This window comes from Hyla sarda, unplaced genomic scaffold, assembly GCF_029499605.1.
Source record: "Hyla sarda isolate aHylSar1 unplaced genomic scaffold, aHylSar1.hap1 scaffold_795, whole genome shotgun sequence".
Lineage (NCBI taxonomy): Eukaryota > Metazoa > Chordata > Amphibia > Anura > Hylidae > Hyla > Hyla sarda.
In genome coordinates, this window is record NW_026610820.1 from 20,955 (window position 1) to 41,596 (window position 20,642).

A 20,642-nucleotide genomic window follows, 5' to 3' on the forward strand; every position below is an offset into this window, starting at 1 on the left:
GAATGGGGGCAACTCAAACGGGCACCACCGAATTGTGGGATCAATCTGTAAATGGACCAGGTTATGAGTGATGGATGAGTAATAGAGAAGAAGTCATATAGAAGATAATGAGACCAGGTTATGAGTGATGATGAGATGTAATACAGAAGAAGTCATATAGAAGATGATGAGACCAGGTTATGAGTGATAGATGAATAATACAGAAGAAGTCTTATATAAGATGATGAGACCAGGTTATGAGTGATGGATGAGTAATAGAGAAGAAGTCATATAGAAGATGATGAGACCAGGTTATGAGTGATAGATGAATAATACAGAAGAAGTCATATAGAAGATGATGAGACCAGGTTATGAGTGATGATGAGATGTAATACAGAAGAAGTCATATAGAAGATGATGAGACCAGGTTATGAGTGATGGATGAGTAATACAGAAGAAGTCTTATATAAGATGATGAGACCAGGTTATAAGTGATGGATGAATAATACAGGAGAAGTCATATATAAGATGATGAGACCAGGTTATGAGTGATGATGAGGTGTAATACAGGAGTACTCATATATAAGATGATGAGACCAGGTTATGAGTGATAGATGAATAATACAGAAGTCATATAGAAGATGATGAGACCAGGTTATGAGTGATAGATGAATAATACAGGAGTAGTCATATATAAGATGATGAGACCAGGTTATGAGTGATGATGAGGTGTAATACAGGAGTAGTCATATATAAGATGATGAGACCAGGTTATGAGTGATGATGAGGTGTAATACAGAAGAAGTCATATAGAAGATGATGAGACCAGGTTATGAGTGATGATGAGATGTAATACAGAAGAAGTCATATATAAGATGATGAGACCAGGTTATGAGTGATGATGAGATGTAATACAGAAGAAGTCATATAGAAGATGATGAGACCAGGTTATGAGTGATGATGAGATGTAATACAGAAGAAGTCATATAGAAGATGATGAGACCAGGTTATGAGTGATAGATGAATAATACAGGAGTACTCATATATAAGATGATGAGACCAGGTTATGAGTGATGGATGAGTAATACAGGAGAAGTCTTATAAAGATGATGAGGCCAGGTTATGAGTGATGGAGGTGTAGTTCAGTAGACATCTTGGGGAGCACAATGAGACAAGACTATGACTGATTTTGGATGTGTAGTACAGGGAAGTCTTGGAGGTGATGGTTACGATGGAGATCACTGGTGCGGCACAGATGACGTCTTTGAGTAGTTGGGGAGATGGTTTGGGTTGGATGGACATTGGGCATCTATCATGGGGTGTTAATACCTGGATAGGGATCCTAAAAGGCAGACGCGAGTGCGGAGAGCTTGTAAAGAGTGTTGTGTACGGCCAGGGGCAGAACTATAGGGGGGGCAGAGGCGGCTGCTTTTGGGGCCATCTCTGGATATTGATGAAGAGTTTTACTGAAGTCCCTTGTATCCTATATGAAGACGTGGCCTCTACTGCCCCATTATGAGTAATAGTTATGTGGGTTGTGACGTCAATGTTGGGGGGTGTATAGGAAGCCCTAATTCTAATATATGGCTGGCACCCGAGTACAATAGACGTCATTGTTGGCAGTCGGGCTCCTCATGGGTCCAGGCATTGCTGACTCTGAATGACCCATTCTAATAGGGTTGTGTTCATCTATCGCTGATCTGGTGTGGTGGTGCAGTATATATAATATCCGTACCCCAGAGATACCAGAACCAGTAGATCCAGAGCTTCTATGTGTATTTTGGCATCAGCAACTTGTGTGATCATACTGTCTGTAAAGGGACTATACAGTCATGGCCGTAAATGTTGGCACCCCTGAAATTTTTCTAGAAAATGAAGTATTTCTCACAGAAAAGGATTGCAGTAACACATGTTTTGCTTTACACACGTTTATTCCCTTTGTGTGTATTGGAACTAAACAAAAAAAAAAAGAGGAAAAAAAGCAAATTGGACATAATGTCACCAAACTCCAAAAATGGACTGGACAGAATTATTGGCACCCTTAACTTAATATTTGGTTGCACACCCTTTGGAGAAAATAACTGAAATCAGTTGCTTCCTATAACCATCAATAAGCTTCTTACACCTCTCAGCCGGAATGTTGGACTCTTCCTTTACAAACTGCTCCAGGTCTCTTATTGGAAGGCGCCTTTTCCCAACAGCAATTTTAAGATCTGTCCACAGGTGATCAATGGGATTTAGATCAGGACTCATTGCTGCCACTTTAGAACTCTCCAGCGCTTTGTTGTCATCCATTTCTGGGGGCTTTTTGATGAATGTTTGGGGTCATTGTTCTGCTGGAAGACCCAAGATCTTGGACGCAAACCCAGCTTTCTGACAGTGGGCTGTACAGTGCGACCCAAAATCCATTGGTAATCCTCAGATTTCATGATGTCTTGTACACATTCAAGGCCCCCAGTGCCAGAGGCAGCATAACAACCCAAAACATCATTGACCTCCCCCATATGTCACTGTAGGTACTGTGTTCTTTTCTTTGTAGGCCTCATTCCGTTTTTGGTAAACAGTAGAATTATTTGCTTTACCAAAAAGCTCTATCTTGGTCTCATCTGTCCACAAGACGTTTTCCCAGAAGGATTTTGGTTACTCAAGTTCATTTTGGTAAAATGTAGTCTTGCTTTTTTATGTCTCTGTGTCAGCAGTGGGGTCCTCCTGGGTCTCCTCCTTAGTGGGGTCCTCCTGGGTCTCCTCCATAGTGGGGTCCTCCTGGGTCTCCTCCATAGCGTTTCATTTCATTTAAATGTCGACTGATAGTTTGCGCTGACACTGATGCTCCATGAGCCTGCAGGACAGCTTGAATATCTTTGGAACTTGTTTGGGGCTGCTTATCCACCATCCGGACTATACAGTGGTCCCTCAACATACGATGGTAATTCGTTCCAAACGAGCCATCGTTTGTCGAATCCATCGTATGTTGAGGGATTCGTGCAATGTTAAGTATAGGAAGCTGTACTCACCTGTCCCCGCCGCTCTGGACCGCATCCCGCCGCTGCCGATGGTGTCCCCGCCGCTCCCGATGGTGACCCCAGGCCTCCGCTGGGCTCTCCTGGTCTTCTCCGGTCCTCCGCTGTCTTCTCCGATCCTCCGCTGTCTTCCGCAAGGCCTTACTGGGCCTGCGTAGAGACGTCATTACACCTCTGTGTACGCCGTTCCTATTGGATGGGACGGCGTGCGCAACAGCGTAGTGACGTCACCGGAGAAGGCCGAGAAGACACCGGAGGACCAGTGCTGGACCCGGAGGGCACCCCGGAGCATCGTGGAGGGGTAAGTAATACTCACCGCACCACACGGGGAACATTAAGCTGCTATCCGGCAGCAGCTTAAGAATTTTGCGCTGCCGGATAGCACTTAATGCTATGGCCCCGACATAAAAAAGCATTGTATGTCGATGCTGACATCGACATGCGATGGCCTCTGAGAGGCCATCGTATGTCGATTTGATGATATGTCGGGGCCATCGTAGGTCAGGGGGTTCACTGTACTGCGTTGACACTTTTCATTATTTTTTCTAGATCTCTGGAGATGGACTTGTAACCTTCAGATTGTTGATATTTTTCCACAATTTTGGTTCTCAAGTCCTCAGACAGTTCACTTCTCCTCTTTCTGTTGTCCATGCTTAGTGTGGCACACACAGACACACACTGCAAAGACTAAGTGAACTTCTCTCCTTTTTATCCGCTTTCAGGTGTGATTTTTATATTGCCCACACCTGTTACTTGCCCCAGGTGAGTATAAAGGAGCATCACATGCTGGAAACAATCTTATTTATCCACAATTTTGAAAGGTGCCAATAATTGTGTCCAGACCATTTTTGGAGTTTGGTGACATTATGTCCAATTTGCTTTTTTTTCCTCCTTTTTTTGTTTAGTTCTAATACACACAAAGGGGATAAACATGTGTATAGCAAAACCTGTGTTACTGCAATATATATATACAGAGGAGAGGAGATCTATATATATATATATATATATATATATACAGAGGAGAGGAGATCTATATATATATATATATATATATATATATATATACACACAAAGGGAATAAACATGTGTATAGCAAAACCTGTGTTACTGCAATATATATATACAGAGGAGAGGAGATCTATATATATATATATATATATATATATACAGAGGAGAGGAGATCTATATATATATATATATATATATATATATATATACACACAAAGGGAATAAACATGTGTATAGCAAAACCTGTGTTACTGCAATCCTTTTCTGTGAGAAATACTTCATTTTCTAGAAATATTTCAGGGGGGACAACATTTATGGCCATGACTGTATATATGTGCGGTGTATTTATACTTTACTATACATGGTGTGTACTATATATATATATATATATATATATATATATATCAAACGGTAAGACCGCATCGGGGACCGACCTCTGTCCATGTGGTTGCCCAGGCTGCCAGCCATGGATAATAGTACAACAAGTCCAGAAACCACTGCACAAGCAGGTCTTGGATCAATAAAAGCTAGTGTTGTTATTCCCAAATAAGGTGCAACGTTTCGGCAATAGTAGCCTTTATCACTTTTTTGAAAAATGTCAGGGGTGCCAACATCTACGGCCATGACTGTATATATGTGCGGTGTATTTATACTTTACTCTATATATATTATGTGTGTATATGTATGTGCGGTGTATTTATACTATACTACATATATATATATTATGTGTGTATATGTATGTGCGGTGTATTTATACTATACTACATATATATATTATGTGTGTATATGTATGTGCGGTGTATTTATACTATATATATATTATGTGTGTATATGTATGTGCGGTGTATTTATACTATACTATATATATATTATGTGTGTATATGTATGTGCGGTGTATTTATACTATACTATATATATATATTATGTGTGTATATGTATGTGCGGTGTATTTATACTATACTACATATATATATATTATGTGTGTATATGTATGTGCGGTGTATTTATACTATATATATATTATGTGTGTATATGTATGTGCGGTGTATTTATACTATACTATATATATATTATGTGTGTATATGTATGTGCGGTGTATTTATACTATACTATATATATATTATGTGTGTATATGTATGTGCGGTGTATTTATACTATACTACATATATATATATATTATGTGTGTATATGTATGTGCGGTGTATTTATACTATACTATATATATATTATGTGTGTATATGTATGTGAGGTGTATTTATACTATACTATATATATATATTATGTGTGTATATGTATGTGCGGTGTATTTATACTATACTATATATATATTATGTGTGTATATGTATGTGCGGTGTATTTATACTATACTATATATATATTATGTGTGTATATGTATGTGCGGTGTATTTATACTATACTATATATATATTATGTGTGTATATGTATGTGCGGTGTATTTATACTATATATATATTATGTGTGTATATGTATGTGCGGTGTATTTATACTATACTATATATATATTATGTGTGGATATGTATGTGCGGTGTATTTATACTATACTATATATATATTATGTGTGTATATGTATGTGCGGTGTATTTATACTATACTATATATATATTATGTGTGTATATGTATGTGCGGTGTATTTATACTATACTACATATATATATTATGTGTGTATATGTATGTGCGGTGTATTTATACTATACTACATATATATATTATGTGTGTATATGTATGTGCGGTGTATTTATACTATACTACATATATATATTATGTGTGTATATGTATGTGCGGTGTATTTATACTATACTACATATATATATTATGTGTGTATATGTATGTGCGGTGTATTTATACTATACTACATATATATATTATGTGTGTATATGTATGTGCGGTGTATTTATACTATACTATATATATATATTATGTGTGTATATGTATGTGCGGTGTATTTATACTTTACTCTATATATATTATGTGTGTATATGTATGTGCGGTGTATTTATACTATACTACATATATATATTATGTGTGTATATGTATGTGCGGTGTATTTATACTATACTACATATATATATTATGTGTGTATATGTATGTGCGGTGTATTTATACTATACTATATATATATTATGTGTGTATATGTATGTGCGGTGTATTTATACTATACTACATATATATATTATGTGTGTATATGTATGTGCGGTGTATTTATACTATACTACATATATATATTATGTGTGTATATGTATGTGCGGTGTATTTATACTATACTATATATATATATTATGTGTGTATATGTATGTGCGGTGTATTTATACTTTACTCTATATATATTATGTGTGTATATGTATGTGCGGTGTATTTATACTATACTACATATATATATTATGTGTGTATATGTATGTGCGGTGTATTTATACTATACTACATATATATATTATGTGTGTATATGTATGTGCGGTGTATTTATACTATACTATATATATATTATGTGTGTATATGTATGTGCGGTGTATTTATACTTTACTCTATATATATTATGTGTGTATATGTATGTGCGGTGTATTTATACTATACTATATATATATTATGTGTGTATATGTATGTGCGGTGTATTTATACTATACTATATATATATTATGTGTGTGTATATGTATGTGCGGTGTATTTATACTATACTATATATATATAATGTGTGTATATGTATGTGCGGTGTATTTATACTATACTATATATATATATTATGTGTGTATATGTATGTGCGGTGTATTTATACTATACTACATATATATATTATGTGTGTATATGTATGTGCGGTGTATTTATACTATACTATATATATATATTATGTGTGTATATGTATGTGCGGTGTATTTATACTATATATATATTATGTGTGTATATGTATGTGCGATGTATTTATACTATACTACATATATATATTATGTGTGTATATGTATGTGCGGTGTATTTATACTATACTCTATATATATATTATGTGTGTATATGTATGTGCGGTGTATTTATACTATACTACATATATATATTATGTGTGTATATGTATGTGCGGTGTATTTATACTTTACTCTATATATATTATGTGTGTATATGTATGTGCGGTGTATTTATACTATACTACATATATATATTATGTGTGTATATGTATGTGCGGTGTATTTATACTTTACTCTATATATATTATGTGTGTATATGTATGTGCGGTGTATTTATACTATACTACATATATATATTATGTGTGTATATGTATGTGCGGTGTATTTATACTATACTACATATATATATTATGTGTGTATATGTATGTGCGGTGTATTTATACTATACTCTATATATATTATGTGTGTATATGTATGTGCGGTGTATTTATACTATACTATATATATATTATGTGTGGATATGTATGTGCGGTGTATTTATACTATACTATATATATATTATGTGTGTATATGTATGTGCGGTGTATTTATACTATACTACATATATATATATTATGTGTGTATATGTATGTGCGGTGTATTTATACTATACTATATATATATTATGTGTGTATATGTATGTGCGGTGTATTTATACTATACTACATATATATATTATGTGTGTATATGTATGTGCGGTGTATTTATACTATACTATATATATATATTATGTGTGTATATGTATGTGCGGTGTATTTATACTATACTATATATATATTATGTGTGTATATGTATGTGCGGTGTATTTATACTATACTATATATATATTATGTGTGTATATGTATGTGCGGTGTATTTATACTATACTACATATATATTATGTGTGTATATGTATGTGCGGTGTATTTATACTATACTACATATATATATATTATGTGTGTATATGTATGTGCGGTGTATTTATACTATACTATATATATATTATGTGTGTATATGTATGTGCGGTGTATTTATACTATACTATATATATATTATGTGTGTATATGTATGTGCGGTGTATTTATACTATACTACATATATATATTATGTGTGTATATGTATGTGCGGTGTATTTATACTATACTATATATATATTATGTGTGTATATGTATGTGCGGTGTATTTATACTATACTATATATATATTATGTGTGTATATGTATGTGCGGTGTATTTATACTATACTACATATATATATTATGTGTGTATATGTATGTGCGGTGTATTTATACTATACTATATATATATTATGTGTGTATATGTATGTGCGGTGTATTTATACTATACTATATATATATTATGTGTGTATATGTATGTGCGGTGTATTTATACTATACTACATATATATATTATGTGTGTATATGTATGTGCGGTGTATTTATACTATACTATATATATATTATGTGTGTATATGTATGTGCGGTGTATTTATACTATACTATATATATATTATGTGTGTATATGTATGTGCGGTGTATTTATACTATACTACATATATATATTATGTGTGTATATGTATGTGCGGTGTATTTATACTATACTACATATATATATTATGTGTGTATATGTATGTGCGGTGTATTTATACTATACTATATATATATTATGTGTGTATATGTATGTGCGGTGTATTTATACTTTACTCTATATATATTATGTGTGTATATGTATGTGCGGTGTATTTATACTATACTATATATATATTATGTGTGTATATGTATGTGCGGTGTATTTATACTATACTATATATATATATTATGTGTGTGTATATGTATGTGCGGTGTATTTATACTATACTATATATATATATTATGTGTGTATATGTATGTGCGGTGTATTTATACTATACTATATATATATTATGTGTGTATATGTATGTGCGGTGTATTTATACTATACTATATATATATTATGTGTGTATATGTATGTGCGGTGTATTTATACTATACTACATATATATATTATGTGTGTATATGTATGTGCGGTGTATTTATACTATACTACATATATATATTATGTGTGTATATGTATGTGCGGTGTATTTATACTATACTACATATATATATTATGTGTGTATATGTATGTGCGGTGTATTTATACTATACTACATATATATATTATGTGTGTATATGTATGTGCGGTGTATTTATACTATACTACATATATATATTATGTGTGTATATGTATGTGCGGTGTATTTATACTATATATATATATTATGTGTGTATATGTATGTGCGGTGTATTTATACTTTACTCTATATATATTATGTGTGTATATGTATGTGCGGTGTATTTATACTATACTATATATATATTATGTGTGTATATGTATGTGCGGTGTATTTATACTATATATATATTATGTGTGTATATGTATGTGCGGTGTATTTATACTTTACTCTATATATATTATGTGTGTATATGTATGTGCGGTGTATTTATACTTTACTCTATATATATTATGTGTGTATATGTATGTGCGGTGTATTTATACTATACTATATATATATTATGTGTGTATATGTATGTGCGGTGTATTTATACTATATAAATATTATGTGTGTATATGTATGTGCGGTGTATTTATACTATACTACATATATATACTATGTGTGTATATGTATGTGCGGTGTATTTATACTATACTACATATATATATATTATGTGTGTATATGTATGTGCAGTGTATTTATACTTTACTCTATATATATTATGTGTGTATATGTATGTGCGGTGTATTTATACTATACTACATATATATATTATGTGTGTATATGTATGTGCGGTGTATTTATACTATACTATATATATATTATGTGTGTATATGTATGTGCAGTGTATTTATACTATACTACATATATATATTGTGTGTATATGTATGTGCGGTGTATTTATACTTTACTCTATATATATTATGTGTGTATATGTATGTGCGGTGTATTTATACTATACTACATATATATATTGTGTGTATATGTATGTGCGGTGTATTTATACTATACTACATATATATATATTATGTGTGTATATGTATGTGCGGTGTATTTATACTTTACTCTATATATATTATGTGTGTATATGTATGTGCGGTGTATTTATACTATACTACATATATATTATGTGTGTATATGTATGTGCGGTGTATTTATACTATACTACATATATATATATTATGTGTGTATATGTATGTGCGGTGTATTTATACTATACTACATATATATTATGTGTGTATATGTATGTGCGGTGTATTTATACTATACTACATATATATATTATGTGTGTATATGTATGTGCGGTGTATTTATACTATACTACATATATATATTATGTGTGTATATGTATGTGCGGTGTATTTATACTATACTATATATATATTATGTGTGTATATGTATGTGCGGTGTATTTATACTATACTATATATATATATTATGTGTGTATATGTATGTGCGGTGTATTTATACTATACTACATATATATATATTATGTGTGTATATGTATGTGCGGTGTATTTATACTATACTATATATATATTATGTGTGTATATGTATGTGCGGTGTATTTATACTATACTATATATATATTATGTGTGTATATGTATGTGCGGTGTATTTATACTATACTATATATATATATAATGTGTGTATATGTATGTGCGGTGTATTTATACTATATATATATTATGTGTGTATATATATGTGCGGTGTATTTATACTATACTATATATATATTATGTGTGTATATGTATGTGCGGTGTATTTATACTATACTATATATATATTATGTGTGTATATGTATGTGCGGTGTATTTATACTATACTATATATATATATTATGTGTGTATATGTATGTGCGGTGTATTTATACTATACTATATATATATATTATGTATGTATATGTATGTGCGGTGTATTTATACTTTACTCTATATATATTATGTGTGTATATGTATGTGCGGTGTATTTATACTATACTACATATATATATTATGTGTGTATATGTATGTGCGGTGTATTTATACTATACTACATATATATATTATGTATGTATATGTATGTGCGGTGTATTTATACTATACTATATATATATTATGTGTGTATATGTATGTGCGGTGTATTTATACTATACTCTATATATATTATGTGTGTATATGTATGTGCGGTGTATTTATACTATACTACATATATATATTATGTGTGTATATGTATGTGCGGTGTATTTATACTATACTATATATATATTATGTGTGTATATGTATGTGCGGTGTATTTATACTATACTATATATATATTATGTGTGTATATGTATGTGCGGTGTATTTATACTATACTATATATATATTATGTGTGTATATGTATGTGCGGTGTATTTATACTATACTATATATATATTATGTGTGTATATGTATGTGCGGTGTATTTATACTATACTATATATATATATTATGTGTGTATATGTATGTGCGGTGTATTTATACTATACTACATATATATATTATGTGTGTATATGTATGTGCGGTGTATTTATACTATACTACATATATATATTATGTGTGTATATGTATGTGCGGTGTATTTATACTATACTATATATATATTATGTGTGTATATGTATGTGCGGTGTATTTATACTATACTATATATATATATTATGTGTGTATATGTATGTGCGGTGTATTTATACTATACTACATATATATATTATGTGTGTATATGTATGTGCGGTGTATTTATACTATACTATATATATATATTATGTGTGTATATGTATGTGCGGTGTATTTATACTATACTATATATATATTATGTGTGTATATGTATGTGCGGTGTATTTATACTTTACTATATATATATTATGTGTGTATATGTATGTGCGGTGTATTTATACTATACTACATATATATATTATGTGTGTATATGTATGTGCGGTGTATTTATACTATACTACATATATATATTATGTGTGTATATGTATGTGCGGTGTATTTATACTTTACTCTATATATATTATGTGTGTATATGTATGTGCGGTGTATTTATACTATACTATATATATATTATGTGTGTATATGTATGTGCGGTGTATTTATACTATACTATATATATATTATGTGTGTATATGTATGTGCGGTGTATTTATACTATACTACATATATATATTATGTGTGTATATGTATGTGCGGTGTATTTATACTATACTATATATGTATTATGTGTGTATATGTATGTGCGGTGTATTTATACTATACTATATATGGTGTGTACTATATATATATATATTGTGTGTTTATGTAGGTCAGTGTGTGTGTATGTATACAGTAGTGACATGCTGGTGTGTAATTATATCCTGTGTATGGTGATGACACTACTGTTGGGGGGGGGGGGGTGTCAGTGTCAGCTGGTGGGGGTCCTCTGCCTCTAGTGGTATTTTTAGCTCTATGTGCTGACCAGCGCTCCCCCACTTCCTCCCCGACACTGACCATTGCAGCCTGCCCCCCTCCTTCCTCTCTCACACTGACCACTTACAGCCTGTCCCCCTCCCTCTCTGACCATTTACAGCCTATCCCCTCCTCATCCATCCACTGCAGCTGCTGGGTCTGCGGCCTGCGCACTCCTCACCGACATACAGCACACACCTCCATATACACAGTCATCACACATATAAACAATATATATATATATATATATATATATATATATATATATATATATATATATATATATCACAACCTACACACACGTATGGATGACCTGAAATCCTTATCAGAAGACTCTACACAAGTCATGGAGAGAGAACAACACAGGACAGTAAGTTTCATACAGGACGACCTGACGTTGAACTGCGGTCAGGACTTTGTGGTCCCAAAAAGTCACCTGGTTCTTCATTATAGACAATTGTCTTGACGCACTTTTGGTTGGGGTGGGGGTAGGGTCGCCACCTTTCTTGCCCCAAAAAAAATATATGCTGTCCATGCTAATTTGCATAATTCATTATATATGCGTGACATATCATTATATATTCGTGACATCACAGGATACACATATGCGGGGGGAGAATTTGGCCTGTCCTGACCCCTATAACCTTTTTATTTCTCCTTATACGGGGATGTATAAGGGCTCATTTTTTGCGCCAGGTCTGTAGTTTTATATCAGAACCATTTTTGTTTCCATGTGACTTTTTGATCACTTTTTTAATTAAATCAAGGAGTTGCAGATAGCTACTAACTACAACTCCCAGCATGCCCTCATACAGCCTGTGGCTCAGCAGCTGCCGCACACGGAAACTACAACTCCCAGCATGTTGGATTATATAGTAGTATATAGTCTAGGTCAGTGTTTCCCATCCAGGGGTGCCTCCAGCTCTTGCAAAACTACAACTCCGAGCATGTTGGACTATATAGTATATACCAGTGTTTCCTAACCAGGGGTGCCTCCAGCTGTTGCAAAACTACAACTCCCAGCATGTTAGACTATATAGTAGTATAAAGTATAGGTCAGTGTTTCCCAACCAGGGGTGCCTCCAGCAGTTGCAAAACTATAACTCCTAGCATGCCTGAACAGCCATTGGCTGTTCAGGCATGCTGGGAGTTGTAGTTTTGCAACAGCTGGAGGCGCTCTGGTGTGGAAACACTGGTATAGTATGTGGTGAAACACTCCGGGAGTTAGAGGATTGGTTGGATAAATACCGGACATTGCATTATATTAAAAATACCGGCAGGGTGTCAAACCTAGGTGGGGGTGGGCATAGGAACACGTGAGCTATATATTGTAGGGTGTCAGGTATATATTGTAGGGTGTCAGGTATATATTGTAGGGTATCTGTCTGGTGTCAGGTATATATTGTAGGGTATCTGTCTGGTGTCAGGTATATATTGTAGGGTGTCTTGTGTCAGGTATATATTGTAGGGTGTCTGGTATCAGGTATATATTGTAGGGTGTCTGGTGTCAGGTATATATTGTAGGGTGTCTGTCTGGTGTCAGGTATATATTGTAGGGTATCTGTCTGGTGTCAGGTATATATTGTAGGGTATCTGGTGTCAGGTATATATTGTAGGGTGTCTGTTTGGTGTCAGGTATATATTGTAGGGTGTCTGTCTGGTGTCAGGTATATATTGTAGGGTATCTGTCTGGTGTCAGGTATATATTGTAGGGTGTCTGGTGTCAGGTATATATTGTAGGGTGTCTGGTGTCAGGTATATATTGTAGGGTGTCTGGTGTCAGGTATATATTGTAGGGTGTCTGGTGTCAGGTATATATTGTAGGGTGTCTGGTGTCAGGTATATATTGTAGGGTATCTGCCTGGTGTCTGGTATATATTGTAGGGTATCTGCCTGGTGTCAGGTATATATTGTAGGGTATCTGTCTGGTGTCAGGTATATATTGTAGGGTATCTGTCTGGTGTCAGGTATATATTGTAGGGTGTCTGGTATCAGGTATATATTGTAGGGTGTCTGGTGTCAGGTATATATTGTAGGGTGTCTGGTGTCAGGTATATATTGTAGGGTATCTGTCTGGTATCAGGTATATATTGTAGGGTATCTGTCTGGTATCAGGTATATATTGTAGGGTATCTGTCTGGTGTCAGGTATATATTGTAGGGTATCTGTCTGGTGTCAGGTATATATTGTAGGGTATCTGGTGTCAGGTATATATTGTAGGGTATCTGTCTGGTGTCAGGTATATATTGTAGGGTATATGTCTGGTGTCAGGTATATATTGTAGGGTATATGTCTGGTGTCAGGTATATATTGTAGGGTATCAGTCTGGTGTCAGGTATATATTGTAGGGTATCAGTCTGGTGTCAGGTATATATTGTAGGGTATCTGGTGTCAGGTATATATTGTAGGGTATCAGTCTGGTGTCAGGTATATATTGTAGGGTATCTGTCTGGTGTCAGGTATATATTGTAGGGTATCTGTCTGGTGTCAGGTATATGTTGTAGGGTATCTGTCTGGTGTCAGGTATATATTGTAGGGTATCAGTCTGGTGTCAGGTATATATTGTGGGGTATCAGTCTGGTGTCAGGTATATATTGTAGGGTATATGTCTGGTGTCAGGTATATATTGTAGGGTGTCTGGTATATATTGTAGGGTATCTGTCTGGTGTCAGGTATATATTGTAGGGTATATATTGTAGGGTATCTGTCTGGTGTCAGGTATATATTGTAGGGTGTCTGGTGTCAGGTATATATTGTAGGGTGTCTGGTGTCAGGTATATATTGTAGGGTGTCTGGTGTCAGGTATATATTGTAGGGTGTCTGGTGTCAGGTATATTTTGTAGGGTATCTGTCTGGTGTCAGGTATATATTGTAGGGTATCTGTCTGGTGTCAGGTATATATTGTAGGGTATCTGGTGTCAGGTATATATTGTAGGGTGTCTGTCTGGTGTCAGGTATATATTGTAGGGTATCTGTCTGGTGTCAGGTATATATTGTAGGGTATCTGTCTGGTGTCAGGTATATATTGTAGGGTATCAGTCTGGTGTCAGGTATATATTGTAGGGTATCAGTCTGGTGTCAGGTATATATTGTAGGGTATCTGTCTGGTGTCAGGTATATATTGTAGGGTATCTGTCTGGTGTCAGGTATATATTGTAGGGTATATATTGTAGGGTATCTGTCTGGTGTCAGGTATATATTGTAGGGTATCTGTCTGGTGTCAGGTATATGTTGTAGGGTATATGTCTGGTGTCAGGTATATACTGTAGGGTGTCTGGTATATATTGTAGGGTATCTGTCTGGTGTCAGGTATATATTGTAGGGTATCTGGTGTCAGGTATATATTGTAGGGTGTCTGTCTGGTGTCAGGTATATATTGTAGGGTATCTGTCTGGTGTCAGGTATATATTGTAGGGTATCTGTCTGGTGTCAGGTATATATTGTAGGGTATCTGTCTGGTGTCAGGTATATATTGTAGGGTATCTGGTATCAGGTATATATTGTAGGGTATCTGGTGTCAGGTATATATTTTAGGGTGTCTGGTGTCAGGTATATATTGTAGGGTATCTGTCTGGTGTCAGGTATATATTGTAGGGTATCTGGTATCAGGTATATATTGTAGGGTATCTGGTATCAGGTATATATTGTAGGGTGTCTGGTGTCAGGTATATATTGTAGGGTATCTGTTTGGTGTCAGGTATATATTGTAGGGTATCTGTCTGGTGTCAGGTATATATTGTAGGGTATCTGTCTGGTGTCAGGTATATATTGTAGGGTATCTGGTGTCAGGTATATATTGTAGGGTGTCTGGTATCAGGTATATATTGTAGGGTGTCTGGTGTCAGGTATATATTGTAGGGTATCTGTCTGGTGTCAGGTATATATTGTAGGGTATCTGGTGTCAGGTATATATTGGAGGGTATCGGTCTGGTGTCAGGTATATATTGGAGGGTGTCTGGTGTCAGGTATATATTGTAGGGTATCTGTCTGGTGTCAGGTATATATTGTAGGGTATCTATCTGGTGTCATGTATATATTGTAGGGTATCGGTCTGGTGTCAGGTATATATTGTAGGGTATCTATCTGGTGTCAGGTATATATTGTAGGGTATCGGTCTGGTGTCAGGTATATATTGTAGGGTATCTGGTGTCGGGTATATATTGGAGGGTATCGGTCTGGTGTCAGGTATATATTGTAGGGTATCTGTCTGGTGTCAGGTATATATTGTAGGGTATCTGTCTGGTGTCAGGTATATATTGTAGGGTATCTGTCTGGTGTCAGGTATATATTGTAGGGTATCTGTCTGGTGTCAGGTATATATTGTAGGGTATCTGTCTGGTGTCAGGTATATATTGTAGGGTATCTGTCTGGTGTCAGGTATATATTGTAGGGTATCTGTCTGGTGTCAGGTATATATTGTAGGGTATCTGTCTGGTGTCAGGTATATATTGTAGGGCATCTGTCTGGTGTCAGGTATATATTGTAGGGTATCTGGTGTCAGGTATATATTGGAGGGTATCGGTCTGGTGTCAGGTATATATTGTAGGGTATCTGGTGTCGGGTATATATTGTAGGGTATCGGTCTGGTGTCAGGTATATATTGTAGGGTATCGGTCTGGTGTCAGGTATATATTGTAGGGTATCTGTCTGGTGTCAGGTATATATTGTAGGGTATCTGTCTGGTGTCAGGTATATATTGTAGGGTATCTGGTGTCAGGTATATATTGGAGGGTATCGGTCTGGTGTCAGGTATATATTGTAGGGTATATATTGTAGGGTATCTGTCTGGTGTCAGGTATATATTGTAGGGTGTCTGTCTGGTGTCAGGTATATATTGTAGGGTATCTGTCTGGTGTCAGGTATATATTGTAGGGTATCTGTCTGGTGTCAGGTATATATTGTAGGGTATCTGTCTGGTGTCAGGTATATATTGTAGGGTATCTGTCTGGTGTCAGGTATATATTGTAGGGTATCTGTCTGGTGTCAGGTATATATTGTAGGGCATCTGTCTGGTGTCAGGTATATATTGTAGGGTATCTGGTGTCAGGTATATATTGGAGGGTATCGGTCTGGTGTCAGGTATATATTGTAGGGTATATATTGTAGGGTATCTGTCTGGTGTCAGGTATATATTGTAGGGTGTCTGTCTGGTGTCAGGTATATATTGTAGGGAATCTGTCTGGTGTCAGGTATATATTGTAGGGTGTCTGTCTGGTGTCAGGTATATATTGTAGGGTATCTGTCTGGTGTCAGGTATATATTGTAGGGTGTCTGGTGTCAGGTATATATTGTAGGGTATCTGTCTGGTGTCAGGTATATATTGTAGAGTATCTGGTGTCAGGTATATATTGTAGGGTATCTGGTGTCAGGTATATATTGTAGGGTATCTGTCTGGTGTCTGGTATATATTGTAGGGTGTCTGGTGTCAGGTATATATTGTAGGGTATCTGGTGTCAGGTATATATTGTAGGGTATCTGTCTGGTGTCTGGTATATATTGTAGGGTATCTGTCTGGTGTCAGGTATATATTGTAGGGTGTCTGGTGTCAGGTATGTATTGTAGGGTATCTGTCTGGTGTCAGGTATATATTGTAGGGTGTCTGGTGTCAGGTATATATTGTAGGGTATCTGGTGTCAGGTATATATTGTAGGGTATCTGTCTGGTGTCTGGTATATATTGTAGGGTATCTGTCTGGTGTCAGGTATATATTGTAGGGTGTCTGGTGTCAGGTATATATTGTAGGGTATCTGTCTGGTGTCTGGTATATATTGCAGGGTATCTGTCTGGTGTCAGGTATATATTGTAGGGTGTCTGGTGTCAGGTATATATTGTAGGGTATCTGTCTGGTGTCAGGTATATATTGTAGGGTGTCTGGTGTCAGGTATATATTGTAGGGTGTCTGTCTGGTGTCAGGTATATATTGTAGGGTATCCGTCTGGTGTCAGGTATATATTGTAGGGTATCTGTCTGGTGTCAGGTATATATTGTAGGGTATCTATCTGGTGTCAGGTATATATTGTAGGGTATCGGTCTGGTGTCAGGTATATATTGTAGGGTATCTGGTGTCAGGTATATATTGTAGGGTGTCTGTCTGGTGTCAGGTATATATTGTAGGGTGTCTGGTGTCAGGTATATATTGTAGGGTATCTGTCTGGTGTCAGGTATATATTGTAGGGTATCTGTCTGGTGTCAGGTATATATTGTAGGGTATCTATCTGGTGTCAGGTATATATTGTAGGATATCTGTCTGGTGTCAGGTATATATTGTAGGGTATCTGGTGTCAGGTATATATTGTAGGGTATCTGGTGTCAGGTATATATTGTAGGGTATCTGGTGTCAGGTATATATTGTAGGGTATCAGTCTGGTGTCAGGTATATATTGTAGGGTATCTGTCTGGTGTCTGGTATATATTGCAGGGTATCTGTCTGGTGTCTGGTATATATTGCAGGGTATCTGTCTGGTGTCAGGTATATATTGTAGGGTGTCTGGTGTCAGGTATATATTGTAGGGTATCTGTCTGGTGTCAGGTATATATTGTAGGGTGTCTGGTGTCAGGTATATATTGTAGGGTGTCTGTCTGGTGTCAGGTATATATTGTAGGGTAACCGTCTGGTGTCAGGTATATATTGTAGGGTGCCTGGTGTCAGGTATATATTGTAGGGTATCTGGTGTCAGGTATATATTGTAGGGTATCGGTCTGGTGTCAGGTATATATTGTAGGGTATCTGGTGTCAGGTATATATTGTAGGGTGTCTGTCTGGTGTCAGGTATATATTGTAGGGTGTCTGGTGTCAGGTATATATTGTAGGGTATCTGTCTGGTGTCAGGTATATATTGTAGGGTATCTGTCTGGTGTCAGGTATATATTGTAGGGTATCTATCTGGTGTCAGGTATATATTGTAGGATATCTGTCTGGTGTCAGGTATATATTGTAGGGTATCTGGTGTCAGGTATATATTGTAGGGTATCTGGTGTCAGGTATATATTGTAGGGTATCTGGTGTCAGGTATATATTGTAGGGTATCAGTCTGGTGTCAGGTATATATTGTAGGGTATCTGTCTGGTGTCAGGTATATATTGGAGGGTGTCTGGTGTCAGGTATATATTGGAGGGTGTCTGGTGTCAGGTATATATTGTAGGGTGTCTGGTGTCAGGTATATATTGTAGGGTGTCTGGTGTCAGGTATATATTGTAGGGTATCTGGTGTCAGGTATATATTGTAGGGTGTCTGTCTGGTGTCAGGTATATATTGTAGGGTATCTGTCTGGGGTCAGGTATATATTGTAGGGTATATGTCTGGTGTCAGGTATATATTGTAGGGTATCTGTCTGGTGTCAGGTATATATTGTAGGGTATCTGGTGTCAGGTATATATTGTAGGGTATCTGTCTGTTGTCTGGTATATATTGTAGGGTATCTGTCTGGTGTCAGGTATATATTGTAGGGTGTCTGGTGTCAGGTATATATTGTAGGGTGTCTGGTGTCAGGTATATATTGTAGGGTATCTGTATGGTGTCAGGTATATATTGTAGGGTATCTGTCTGGTGTCAGGTATATATTGTAGGGTATCTGGTGTCAGGTATATATTGTAGGGTATCTGTCTGGTGTCAGGTATATATTGTAGGGTATCTGTATGGTGTCAGGTATATATTGTAGGGTATCTGTCTGGTGTCAGGTATATATTGTAGGGTATCTGGTGTCAGGTATATATTGTAGGGTATCTGTCTGGTGTCAGGTATATATTGTAGGGTGTCTGGTGTCAGGTATATATTGTAGGGTGTCTGGTGTCAGGTATATATTGTAGAGTATCTGTCTGGTGTCTGGTATATATTGTAGGGTATCTGGTGTCAGGTATATATTGTAGGGTATCTGTCTGGTGTCAGGTATATATTGTAGGGTATCTGTCTGTTGTCAGGTATATATTGTAGGGTGTCTGGTGTCAGGTATATATTGTAGGGTGTCTGTCTGGTGTCAGGTATATATTGTAGGGTATCTGTCTGGTGTCAGGTATATATTGTAGGGTATCTGTCTGGTGTCAGGTATATATTGTAGGGTATCTGTCTGGTGTCAGGTATATATTGTAGGGTGTCTGTCTGGTGTCAGGTATATATTGTAGGGTATCTGTCTGGTGTCAGGTATATATTGTAGGGTATCTGTCTGGTGTCAGGTATATATTGTAGGGTGTCTGTCTGGTGTCAGGTATATATTGTAGGG

At 35.4% G+C, this 20,642-nt stretch overlaps 1 protein-coding gene across 4 annotated transcripts in view; it reads left to right on the forward strand.

Moving 5' to 3' along the window:
• The window catches only part of RTKN (rhotekin), a 60,138-nt gene that overhangs the window by 14,748 nt on the left and 24,748 nt on the right, over positions 1 to 20,642 (forward strand). Inside the window, exons 1-2 of one of the 4 annotated variants that reach the window (XM_056554569.1) lie at positions 12,474 to 12,656; positions 12,699 to 12,796. The exons of the other annotated variants lie outside the window; for them this stretch is intronic. Coding sequence (XP_056410544.1) covers positions 12,731 to 12,796 — 66 coding nt within the window. The 5' untranslated portion in view covers positions 12,474 to 12,656; positions 12,699 to 12,730. Of the gene's footprint in view, positions 1 to 12,473; positions 12,657 to 12,698; positions 12,797 to 20,642 lie in introns of those variants that run through there. 4 annotated transcript variants of the gene reach the window in all.